The sequence below is a fragment of the Cornus florida genome, unplaced genomic scaffold (genome assembly GCF_030987335.1).
Source record: "Cornus florida cultivar Cherokee Brave unplaced genomic scaffold, ASM3098733v1 CherokeeBrave_3.0.0_Hap2_Chr08, whole genome shotgun sequence".
NCBI classification, from domain to species: Eukaryota; Viridiplantae; Streptophyta; class Magnoliopsida; order Cornales; family Cornaceae; genus Cornus; species Cornus florida.
In genome coordinates, this window is record NW_026775578.1 from 39,118,228 (window position 1) to 39,131,586 (window position 13,359).

A 13,359-nucleotide genomic window follows, 5' to 3' on the forward strand; every position below is an offset into this window, starting at 1 on the left:
TCTACAATAGAAAATTAAAACCCTAACCTGACTCTGAGATAAATTGTTGAGTTTTAATCAAATAATTTACATGTAGAAATCAAGAATACTACAATTAATTAAATAGATAATTTAGTTTCGTACCTGAGGATCAACGCACATATACCTGCAAAACATTAGAGTGTTTTACCTCTTTTTGTGAGTTGTCCTTCGATATGACTGAATAAAGGTTTTAAAACTCTTATATAACTACAAAAGAGGGGACAACTTCTCTACAAATAAACATACCCAAGTCTCATTTTCTATCATGAAAATTTAGATATAAATAGTTAGAATTAAATTATACCAAATAAGTTGGAAAACCACAAATCAACGTTATAAACCATACTCCCAATTAGACCACCAAATTGAAAAGTGCAATCCAATCCATCAAGTATCAATAATCACATTGCAATCCTATTTTAGAAAAAGTAGTGCATAGGACCATAAAATAATTTTTATTATTTATATATAAAAATTTCCAACAGATCGTGCCCAATATCTGCATCCAAGAATAGAGCCCAGTTTTTGTTAGTAACAACAAAAGCCTAAAATGGACAAAACTGTAATTAGAAAAGAATCAAAACACCTTACCTTGTTCTTTGTGGGCATATAAAAAGGTTCAAAAACAAGTGGAAAGGGAGTGTTTAGCCCACAAATTCTTGCCACAGGAGCTTCTAACTGCAAAGCAATTCAAATATTCATTTTTTCAAGAAAATTTAAATTAAAATTTCGACATTGGATTAGAGAAATGGAAATTAAAATGAAGTGGATAAGGAGTAAGTGTGTACAATAATTGTTGTCCAAATTATGGTCTAATTATACCACATATACTATAGTATTACTTATTTAAATATTATGCAAAAATATAATGTGTATATATATAATAATTATCATTAAACAATAATGTGTGTGTGTGTATATATATATATATATATAATTTCTTATAAAATATAGTTATATATAAGAAATAAAATAAAACTATACAAAAATAAAAGAACCTTATTATAAGTCGAGGCTAGAATTTGATTCTATATTCTTAAGATAGATTCGCCTCATTATGGTGCTAACGGACTCAGTGGCATCTATCTCCCAGGATATAACGACTTTTCTTCTTTCTGTAATAGCACTGTAAACCGAAGAAATAGGCGACTCGACTCAGTGTAGTACTCTCTTTCTGAAATAGACACGAACTCACATAGTAAGACCCCAACTCACAGAGTAAGACTCAAACTCACAGACTAAGTATGCAAGAAGAGAGAAGGTGGAAAAGAATTCAGAAATAGAGAAGAAGATTATTTGTGGGCATATAAAAAGGTTCAAAAAGGCGACCGAACCCCCAGAGTAATCTTATTTTTGTGGGCATATAAAAAGGTTCAAAAACAAGTGGAAAGGGAGTTCCAATCCACAAATTCTTGCCACATGAGCTTCTAACTGCAAAACAATTCAAATATTCATTTTTTCAAAAAAATTTCAAATTAAAATTTTGAGATTCAATAACAGAAAAGGAAATTAAAATGAAGTGGATAAGGAATAAGTGGGTACAATAATTAGAGAAAGGGACTAATTTTGAATAATGCAACTTAAATTGAATTAAGCTTATGAGTCATGACTGACGTCAGTGTGGGAGGGCCAATCCAAATATAGATATTTTTTTAAAGATCGTCTTGACACATGGCAAAGAACTAGTTGTCGTTCACAAACACATTCTGACAACAAACCCTTCACACCTCTCTATATCAGTTTCTCTTTCCTCTCTCAACCCTTTAAATCTTCTCTGCCATATAAATACAACCCTTTTCAAATCCTTACCGCTCCGAATTCAATTTTTGTCGTTCAATTCTCGTATCGATCGACAAATCTTTGCTTCTCAATCGGTTTTGCGTAAAAGAAAACCCTAGATTTCCATTCATAAGGTCCGATCTCTCGCAGCCGATTGTTGAGCAGATCTTCTATTTCATTAACAGTTTTCGATTTTCTTGCACTCGAAACTGGACTTTGCACTGGATGAGTTTTAAAACTGGAATTTTATTAGATTCTTGACTTAAAATCTTCTTTCTTAGTTACAAGTATTCAAACCCACTGATATATGTATGTGTCTCTGTGTGTATGTATGTATATATTCTAAATCACTCGATCTTGGATCATATGCTGTTTTATATATAACATGTTTAAATTCACGTGATTTTTGATTTTTTTTCTGGAAAGGGAATACTTATAAAAAAACCCTAGATGGCATCATTGGTTTTGAGTTAAAGAAAACCCTAAATGGTGGTACAAAACAAGAATTGTGTCTCTGTTATTGATAGAAGTGTGTTGAATTTGTTGTTGTGCTGAATAGAAAGGAACGATCTGAATTGTGAGGGAAAAGGAATCGATGGCAGATCAAGTCTTGGAAGTGAGCCAACCCGTCGATCTCACCAAGCATCCGTCTGGAATCGTCCCTACACTACAGTAAGATCTCTTCTGTTTACAATTGAAGCCATGTCAGTGATGGAATTGTTTATTGAAAATTTTGAATGGAACAAAATCGAGACAGTATTGTATGCTTAAACGTGGGAATGAGCTAATTGTTTATGAGTCCAATTGCACTTAGGAATTTCTCACCTCAACTGTGGGTTTTTCTTAGCCTTAGTGCTCCATTCTCTTTAGCAAGAGTTGGAACTCTAGTTTTAGAGTCACAAATAGAACATAGATTGGTACTTTCTTTTGAATGCATTTGGTGTGGTTTCTAGGTGGGGCATCATCTAATTATATGCAATAGAGGGCGTCTCAAAGTGATACAACTTGACTTGGGTCACTAGCGACCGGGTTTAGTGACTGGCTTTCATTATGCATACATATGAATTATATATTATTTAGTTACAGTAAGTTTCAAAATCGATTTAGACAGCCTTGTATCAAAATAGCACATAAGATTTCTTGAAAGAGAAAATATCCAAACACTGTCTAGTATGCTAAATTTTGGGGCAAAGATTAATTTTAGAACCTAAATATCAAAGCATTGAATTGTCTACGAATTGATCTCATGTTTATAATGTTGGTGTTCTCTTTCATGTGCTTAATTGTTTTCTGTTAGATCATTCTGTTGATGGGTATGTTCTTGATGCATTTGTCCATGCGAGGGCTGACCCATAGAGATTTTTCTCCGCTAGTCTTGCCTGTATAACACTTAAATGAAACAATTTGGACAATATGAAACCTTCAAAGCCAATTATGACTTCATTTCTTTTTTGATAAGTAATTATGACTTCATTTCTTGAGTAAATACTTTATTATGATATTAGTGTTGAGAAAAATGGTATGCAAATGTCTCTTTTTCTTGAATATTATGTTAACAAATAAGGTATTGATGTACATCCAGAAACATAGTATCTACTGTCAACTTGGATTGCAAGTTGGATCTTAAGGCCATTGCACTACAAGCTCGTAACGCTGAATACAATCCCAAGGTATGCTTTTAAGCATATATGTCTTTATTTGTATGTAACATTATTATAGACTTTAAGTTCCCCTTCTGTTTGCAATCTGATGGAAACATGATGACATTTTAATTATCTGCAAATTTTTACTTTTTTTTTTAAAAAAAAAAAAAAAGACTTTTAGTTGCACTTCTGTTTGCAGTCTGATGAAATGGGATGCCATTTTAACCATCTGCACTTTTTTACTTTTTTTTCACACTACAAATTTAGGTCTTGCTTGGATTACTTCCCCCCCCCCCCCCCCAACCCAAAAAAAAAAAAAAACAAAAAAAAAAAAGGAGGAAAAAGAAGAAAAATAAAGAAGCAGCAAATCGGTTGAAAACTCGTTTGTTCGACAATTTTTTAAGAGTTATTTTTCTTTAAAAGAAAATTATTGAGGTATTTGGAAGTTTAATCTGTGGGAATTGCTTATGAACCCATAATAATAGTTGCAAGCTTGGATCAAAGTTGACTCTGAGAAATCTAACCTTGTTTGTGCAATAAATAGTACTTCTTGTTTCCTCTTTCATAGCAACCTGCAGTGATCTGTGTTTTTATATTTTATTCTGTAATGCTCTTGCAGCGATTTGCTGCGGTGATCATGAGGATCAGAGAACCGAAAACGACCGCATTAATATTTTCTTCTGGAAAAATGGTGAGTTTTTAGCTTTATTTTTATAGGTGTAGGTTTTTGGTTTTTTGTTGGGGGTTGAATCGCTTTCTCTCTTTCTCTCTCTGTCTCTCTCTCTCTCTCTCATTTTCCAAAAGTTCTGCTTCTCAATTTTGTCATGCTGCCCAAGTCACAGTGAGAAACTTCAATTTCTCTTTAACACCTGCTTTTTATTTCATCCCGTGTTGGGATATTCATAAAAGCACTGCCTTATCAGGGACGGAGCCTGGAATTTGCTTTTGGGGGGCACAATGAACATAACAAATTTTTTTTTTTTTTTTCCCAATTAACATGACAGTAAACAACGAACCGAAAAATAGAAGTGTAATAATCAAGATTCAAATGTCTAGAACGAGGAAAAATTGAACAAATGTAGAATAGAGACAATATAAAATTTCAGGGGGGAATTTCTCAATATTTTACATATATATAGGCAAAAAAATTATTGTGTGAAAACAAAAAAAGCCTCAATTTCTCAATATTTTACAAATATATAGACAAAAAATTAGTGTGTGTGTGGCAGTAGAATGTATGACTCAAAAGTCTTCATCACATCCTTTTTGACTTAATCCTCGGTGCAGCATTTACTTAAACGGCATTTCTTATTATTTCTATTAGAGAGTTGGAGTTCTTAAAAAAAATGACTCTCACATGAACTGATGAGATGTTGTAGATTCATCTCATTTTGATTGAAAGCATGTTTATTGACTTTCTTTAGTATGTTATTTTCAATGACACTTCTTTATTTCTGTCTTTCTGTGCTGCTTCAGGTTTGTACAGGTGCAAAAAGCGAGCACCAATCAAAATTGGCAGCACGAAAGGTATTTAATGTCTTTATGAAAGCATTTTCTCCTTGTTAATCTCAGGCTCTCAACTTTAATTTACTAGAGACCAATTTGGGATACCACAATGAAACTCTTGTCATCTCATTGTCATTTTTGTGACTGAATCCATATATGAATTTTGAGATGGGAGGCAGTATTAATTTTTTGATCAGTTTCTTTCCTATTCCCTATTCTTACTTTCTTTCTTTCCTTTTTTCTTCAGTATGCTCGAATTATTCAAAAGCTTGGTTTTCCAGCTAAGTTTAAGGTATTTATTCCTCTCTCTCTCTCTCTCACACACACACACTCACACTGCCAAAAGAAAAAAGACATCATCTATCATGTAAGCTGTTAGTTTGTTTCACGAATTACAAAGTTCTATATTGTTCTGATTGTATGTTAATTTTTTTTTTTTTTTTTTGTGGGTTTAGGATTTCAAGATCCAGAACATTGTGGGCTCCTGTGATGTTAAATTTCCCATTAGACTTGAAGGCCTTGCATACTCCCATTGTGCTTTTTCTAGTGTAAGTAGTGATGTTGTAATTTTTTTTTTTTTTTTTCTTTTATCAATTTTCGGTTTTAATACCATCGCTATGAATGGAGTTCTATTCAAATAGATGTTTTTGCACTTCACTGAAATAGAGGAGTGAATTTTTTCTGTTTTAATACCATCACCATGATTGAGAATTCTTTCCATAAATTATCTCCTACAAGTTAAAAGCCTTATTTAATGTCAATTTTCGACTAATGTTTGGTAAATTTTATTAGAAGAAAGGAATGGGCGGAGAAGAAGGGCCGGTTTTGGTAAAATGACAGACTTGGGATTCATGTTCCATTGTGTGACAGAAAGCATCTGGGGTTTGTGTCATGGGTGGTTAAGATCCATGAATTTTGTTGTGGAATTATTCTTGCGTAAAGTGCAATTCCTCTTCCCCCCCCCCCCCTTAAAAATTGTGCGAATATGCCCCGAGGTCTAATTATAAAAAATAAAAATAGAAGCAAAATGTCCAAAAAGGACATTTTCATAAACGACTTCGCTTTACATGCCCAAACACTTTACTATTTCAACTCTCTATCTCTCTCTTTAATTTCTTTCTTTCTCTATGTTGCCGGTCTCATGGCTGTTCTGATTCTAGAACTCATGTGTCTCGGCCTCGAAGTCCTCATCATGTCAGGCCGTCGCCAAGATGGCCGAATACATTAGCGTACTCTCTCTCTCTTTCTCTCTCTCTCTCTCTTATGTATATGCATATATATAAATATATGCACTACATAACTTTGCTCTCAAAATTATAATTGTATTATGCAATTTTTTTTGGATAAGTGGAGATTATGCAGTTCTGTTGAATCTGTTCTATTGGTTCTTATAATATGCTACTTTCAATTTGGGTTTTCTATTATTTTTTATTAGTTATGAATATTCGTTGAGTTGACTCTCTGAGTTCCAAATCAATTCCGGCTAACACTGTTGGTATATGGATTGGGTACTACTTATGGGCTGGAAGTTGAATTAAACCAGGCTAAGTGGGAACAGAAATGTGTGTTATTGTGTGTGTGTATCCTCAGTAGTTTTAATTGGCAAAGAGGCCCTTAATTTTGTTTAAAATGATCTGTTTTTTGGTAGCTAAAATATTTCCAGTGGTAATAGAATCAACACATTCTGCTTTGCTCACTCTTGATTGGCAACTCATTAGCAATGGAGATGGGTGGAAATGCATTTAAATGACTGATGATTGTTGTGGCTCCATGGTGGAAAGAAAGGGATACAAAATCTGAGAGAGAGAGAGTGTGTGTGTGTGTTAGTGTTGGCAACTCTTTATAAGCCCGTTACCCAAAAAAACTCTTTACAAACCATGACAAGGTCCAAAAATTTGGTAACTCTTTGTTTGTTCATGCTGGTTGTTGTAATGCCTGAGAACTCCCAATTCTCATATCAGGCCTTATTCACCAATCCCACCTAACAGAGAGAGACTGAGCCTGAAGAGAGAGTGTTGAGGGGTTCTGGATCAAAATATATTGTTTTTGAGTTGTGCGCTAATGAACATGTCAAATTTGCCACTTTTGAATATTTTGTTAAATGTGTTGCAATACTTCTAATTGTGCTTTCTGGAATTGATCACATGATTCACATTTGTTGGTACAGTATGAACCAGAGTTGTTCCCTGGATTGATTTATCGTATGAAGCAACCAAAAATTGTGCTACTTATCTTTGTTTCTGGGAAAATTGTTCTGACAGGAGCTAAGGTAATGACATGATTTCTGTGTCTATGAGAAAAATCAGTTACTGTATTCTATTCTGCATTGTCTGATTTTATTTGCTATTATGGTTCCCTACCCAATCTAAACTGTCACATTACTAATTCTTTCAGGTGCGAGATGAAACGTATCTTGCATTTGAAAACATATACCCGGTGCTTACAGAGTTCAGGAAAAATCAACATTGGTACGAAAATTGTGTTGCATGTATATCTAGTCATGTTGCTAAATAGAAACCTGAGTCGTCCCCAAAATTTAACTCATCTCATTTGTTTTCAAAATTTGTGGCAGATTTTGATGGGAAGTACAGCAGGATTTATGTGCTCACTTGGGGCGTTAACTGCTGACCAACTGTAAATATGTTGAAAGGAGAGGGTGCTCGTCGGCCCTTGGCCGTTTAAGATACATATTAAAAGGACTAGAACAATTTTTCCCTGAATGTTATCCCCAGTAACTTAGTTTACTGCTTGTAACAAAACTACAATATTTGTTGTTGTAGAGATGAATAAGAAAAACGTTCGATTATGGATTGATGGTTAATTTGCCTCTTTTATTTGAGGTGAAAAATGATTATTTTTAGTCTTTTGTAAAGGCCCAAATTTTTTTTTTTTATAATAAATAAAGTAAAATTGGACTGGTCTTTTTGGTAAAGCGTGGCTATGAATTGGTATTCGCTGAACATTTTTCTTCTTTATTGCATTAGTAGTTCTATAGAGTGCTATATACTGGGTATTAACAACGTGGACATAATAATGATGTCAGCCTCAGTTCTTGACTTTCAGGCTTAAAAAATGAGCAAAAATGGTTCCAAAAAAAAAATTGGACTGGTCTTTTTGGTGAAGCATGAATATGAATTGGCATTCACTAAACGATTTTCTTCCTTACTGCATTAGTAGTTCTGCAGTATATACAGGATATATATATATATATATTAACCTGGCAATAAGAACAGCCAAACGGCACTTACACAGACAAGATCACATAAATAGCATCCAAAACAGAAAGAACCACTATTATGGACAAAACAAAGCTAACCCTAGACAAGCCCAACATCAAGCCAAGCCAAGGCATCATCCTTGACAACAACCTAAAGCTTTAAAAGGTGTCTGATACTCTGGGCTGGCTAAGTCAGCTAGATGCGACCTAAGTGGTTGGAAATAGGGGCGCCACATATCCCAAAAAGAGAATCTGACAATGACTAGGAAGCGTATGGAATACACTTTGCTGCCCAAGCCACACCAACTATAAAGAGATTGAAAAACACCACTTGGATATTCACACCAAGGGATAAACAAAACGTCACTGCCATACATAGCTCTTGAAAACCCATGTGCCCCTGGCCCACGAAAAGCCAGAGTAAGACTTCCAAAAGACGCCTTCAAGACGTCTGCCATGACGTCATTCCCACCCCAGCCAAGGAAGCAAACACTGACCACAAGAGTCGATATACCGACGACCCCAAAACCATGGAAGAACACCCACAGCGGCTGGCGGAATCCATCCGTGGGAAAAAAACAAGCATCATCCTCCCCAGATGTAGCAACATAGCTAACCCAAAGGAAAGACATGAGACCCGTGCACCATACTCAGTGTTGAAAAGGAAAGATTCGGTAGTAATACTACCAAATATTATTAGCTGTAAATAAAATATTTGGAGGATATTTGTTGTAAATAGAATATTGGTCAAATATTATAAATTAGGAAATTATTAATTAGGCCAGCTTATGTGCGTGTATTCTCTCTTATAAAGAGAATCCGTGTAAACTTGTGAATTGTGAATTGTGTGCTAATACAGAGAAAAAGTTTATTCTATATTTCTTCCTTTCAAGTTTATATAGTATCAGAGCCACCCTAAGAAAAAAGAAAAAAAAAAAAAAAAAAAAAAACCCTAATTTTATTTTCTGCACAATTTCTTCGTTGATTAACCATGTCTGACGTTTCCTCCATGTCAACCTCTCCTATCACAACCCGGTCAACCAATCCGACAACCCAAGCCCCCAATACTGATTCTCACTCGATTCAGATCACCAATATTCGCCTTAATGGTGACAATTATTTACGGTGGTCCCAGTCCGTTCGGATGTACATCAGAGGGCGGGGAAAGATCGAGTACCTGACGGGAGACAAGAAGGCATCGACATCGGAGGACCCAACGTACGTGAATTGGGATGCAAAAAATTCAATGGTGATGACTTGGCTTGTAAACTCCATGGACGAGGATATTAGCTCCAACTATATGTGTTACTCCACGGCTAAGGAGCTCTGGGACAACGTGAATCAGATGTACTCTGATTTGGGAAATCAGTCTCAGATCTACGAATTGACTCTAAAACTTGGTGAGATTCGGCAAGGAGAAGACTCGATTACCAAGTATTTCAATTCATTGAAGCGTTTTTGGCAGGACATGGATCTGTTCAATGATTATGAATGGAAATCCACTGAGGATGCCAATCACTACAAACGGATCGTGGAGGCTCATCACATTTACAAATTCCTTGTTGGGCTCAACATGGAATTTGATGAAGTACGAGGACGGATCATTGGCAGGACTCCACTTCCTCCAATTAGTGAAGTGTTTGCTAAGGTTCGAAGAGAAGAGAGCCGTAGACATGTAATGTTGGGGAAGAAGACTACCAGCGGACCTGTTGAGAGTTCCGCCCTTATTGTTGCAGAGATTGCTACTAATAAAGCAGTCAATTTTCAGTGAAAAACTAAAGAGAAGCCATGGGTCTGGTGTGACTTCTGCAACAAACCGCGCTATACTTGGGAGAACTGCTGGAAAATCCACGGAAAACTAGCGAATTGGAAAAGTAGCAAGCCTGGTGACAGAAATAGGCGTGCGGTTCCTACAGCTAATGAAGTTGAGATAAGTGGGTCGTTACAAAGTCCCTTAAGCAAGGAGCAGATGGATCACCTTCTGAAGCTGCTGAAATTTAATTCCTCATCTGGTATTCCTAGTGTTTCTCTTGCACAAACAGGTAGTGCACTTAATGCCCTTTCTTGTTGTTTAAATTATACTCCATGGATCATCGATTCTGGAGCCTCTGATCATATGACCAGCCTTTCTAATCATTTTAGCACTTACTCAACATGTTCTGGCCTTGAAAAAATTAGAATTGCAAATGGTAGTTTTTCACCTATTGCAGGAAAATGTTTGATAAAATTATCCGAGAATATAGATCTTAAATCTGTTCTCCATGTCCCTAAACTAGCCTATAACCCTCCACCTCCCCCCACCCCCCCCCCCCCTCCCCCCCCGCGCTGCCGCAGGGCGCTTGAATATGCCCCAAGGTCTAATTATAAAAAATAAAAATAGAAGCAAAATGTCCAAAAGGACATTTTTATAAATGACTTTGCTTTACATGCCCATACACTTCACTATTTCAACTCTCTCTGTCTCTAATTTCATTCTTTCTCTATGTTGCCGGTCTCATGGTTGTTCTGATTCTAGAACTCATGTGTCTCGGCCTCGAAGTCCTCATCAAGTCAGGCTGTCCCAAAGATGGCCGAATACATTAGTGTACTCTCTCTGTCTCTCTCATGTATATGCATATATATAAATATATGCACTACATAACTTTGCTCTCAAAATTGTAATTGTATTATTCAATTTTTTTTGGATAAGTCGGGATTATGCATTTCTGTTGAATCTGTTCTATTGGTTCTTATAATATGCTACTTTCAATTTGGGTTTTCTATTATTTTTTATTAGTTATTAATATTGGTTGAGTTGACTCTCTAATCAATTCCGGCTAACACTGTTGGTATATGGATTGGGTACTACTTATGGGCTGGAAGTTGAATTAAACCAAGCTAAGTGGGAAGAGAAATGTGTTTTATTGTGTGTGTTGTCTCAGTAGTTTTAATTGGCAAAGGGGCCCTTAATTTTGTCTAAAATGATCTGTTTTTTGGTAGCTAAAATATTTCCAGTGGTAAAAGAATCAACATATTCTGCCATGCTCACTCTTGATTTGCAACTCATTAGCAATGGAGATAGGTGGAAATGCATTTAAGTGACTGATGATTGTTGTGGCTCCATGGTGGAGAGAAAGAGATGCAAAATCTGAGATAGAGAGAGTGTGTGTGTTAGTGTTGGCAACTCTTTATAAACCCGTTACCCAAAAAAACTCTTTAGAAACCATGACAAGGTCCAAAAATTTGGTAACTCTTTGTTTGTTCATGCTGGTTGTTGTAATGCCTGAGAACTCCCAATTCTCATATCAGGCCTTATTCACCAATCCCACCTAACAGAGAGAGACTGAGTCTGAAGAGAGAGTGTTGAGGGGTTTATTCACAATATCTTATTTTTCATTGTAAATTTCTTAAACATTTTTGACTGATTAGAGAATTTGCTGGATCAAAATATATTGTTATTGAGTTGTGCGCTAATGAACATGCCAAATTTGCAACTTTGGAATATTTTGTTAAATGTGTTGCGATACTTCTAATTTTGCTTTCTGGAATTGATAACACGATTCACATTTGTTGGTACAGTATGAACCAGAGTTGTTCCCTGGATTGATTTATCGTATGAAGCAACCAAAAATTGTGCTGCTTATCTTTGTTTCAGGGAAAATTGTTTTGACAGGAGCTAAGGTAATGACATGATTTCTGTGTATATGAGAAAAATCAGTTACTGGATTCTGTTCTGCATTGTCTGATTTTATTTGCTATTATGGTTCCTTACCCAATCTAAACTGTCACATTACTAATTCTTTTAGGTGCGAGATGAAACATATCTTGCATTTGAAAACATATACCCGGTGCTTACAGAGTTCAGGAAAAATCAACAATGGTACGAAAATTGTGTTGCATGTATATCTAGTCATGTTACTAAACAGAAGCCCAAGTCGTCCCCAAAATTTAACTCATCTCATTTGTTTTCAAAATTTGTGGCAGATTTTGATGGGAAGTACAGCAGGATTGATGTGCTCACTTGGGGCATTAACTACTGACCAACTGTAAATATGTTGAAAGGAGAGAGTGCTCATCGACTATTGGCTGTTTAAGATATATATTCAAAGGACTAGAACAATTTTCCCCGAAATGTTATCCCCTGTTACTTAGTTTACTGCTTGTACCAAAACTAAAATATTTGTTGTTGCAGAGATGAACAAGAAAAACATTCGATTATGGATGGATGGTTTATTTGCCTCTTTATTTTTAATCTTTTGTAAACGCCCAAGTAAAAAATTAATAAATAAAATTAAATTGGACTGTTCTTTTTGGTAAAGCGTGGATATGAATTGGCATTCGCTGAACATTTTTCTTCTTTACTGCATTAGTTGTTTGTACAGTGCTATATACTGGATATTAACGTCGGGAATATTAATGACATTATAATGATGTTAGCCTCTACTCTTGAGTTTCAGACTTCAATAATGAAATGGTTTCAAAAAAAAAAAAAAAATTGGACTGGTCTTTTTGGTAAAGCATGAATATGAATTGGCATTTACTGAACAATTTTTTTCCTTATTGCATTTGTAGTTCTGCACAGTATATGCAGGATATATATATATTTTGTTGGCAATAAGAACAGCCAAACGGCACTTACACTGACAAGATCACATAAACAACTTCCAAAACGGAAAGAACCACTATCATGGACAAAACAAAGCTAACCCCAAACAAGCCCCACACCAAGCTAAGTCAAGGCATCATCTTTGACAACAACCTAAAGCTTTAAAAGGTGTCTCATACTCTGGGCTGACTAAGTCAGCCGGATGCGACCAAAATGGTTGGAAATAGGGGCGCCACATATCCCAAAAAGATAATCTGACAATGACATCATAGTAGGAAGCGTATAGGATACACTTTGATACCCTAGTCACACCAACCATAAAAAAATTGAAAAACACCACTTGGATATTCACACCAAGGGATGAACAAAACGCCACTGCCATACACAACTCTCGAAAACCCACGTGCCCCTGGCCCATGAAAAGCCAGCGTAAGACTTCTAAAAGACACATCCAAGACGTCTGCCCTGACGTCATTCCCACCCTAGCCGAGGAAGCGAACACCGACCATAAGAGCCAACATACCGACGGCCCCAAAACCATGGAAGAACACCCACAGCGGCAGGCGGAATCCATCCGTGGGAAAAAAAACAAGCATCATCGTCCCCCA

The 13,359-nt window shown here is 35.9% G+C and overlaps 1 protein-coding gene across 2 annotated transcripts; it reads left to right on the forward strand.

Moving 5' to 3' along the window:
- The first annotated feature begins 1,728 nt into the window (after nt 1-1,728).
- On the forward strand, nt 1,729-7,770 carry LOC132271389 (TATA-box-binding protein-like). 2 transcript variants are annotated; one of them, XM_059772745.1, is made up of 10 exons: nt 1,730-1,934; nt 2,360-2,472; nt 3,383-3,470; nt 4,063-4,134; nt 4,920-4,970; nt 5,197-5,241; nt 5,405-5,497; nt 7,117-7,218; nt 7,344-7,417; nt 7,522-7,770. In XM_059772745.1, coding segments are annotated over exons 2-10 (603 nt in total). In that variant the 5' UTR covers nt 1,730-1,934; nt 2,360-2,395; the 3' UTR covers nt 7,523-7,770. The 2 variants fall into 2 exon arrangements, with proteins under 2 accessions (XP_059628729.1, XP_059628728.1); XM_059772746.1 differs by having other exon boundaries at nt 1,729-2,472.
- The last annotated feature ends 5,589 nt before the right edge of the window (nt 7,771-13,359 follow it).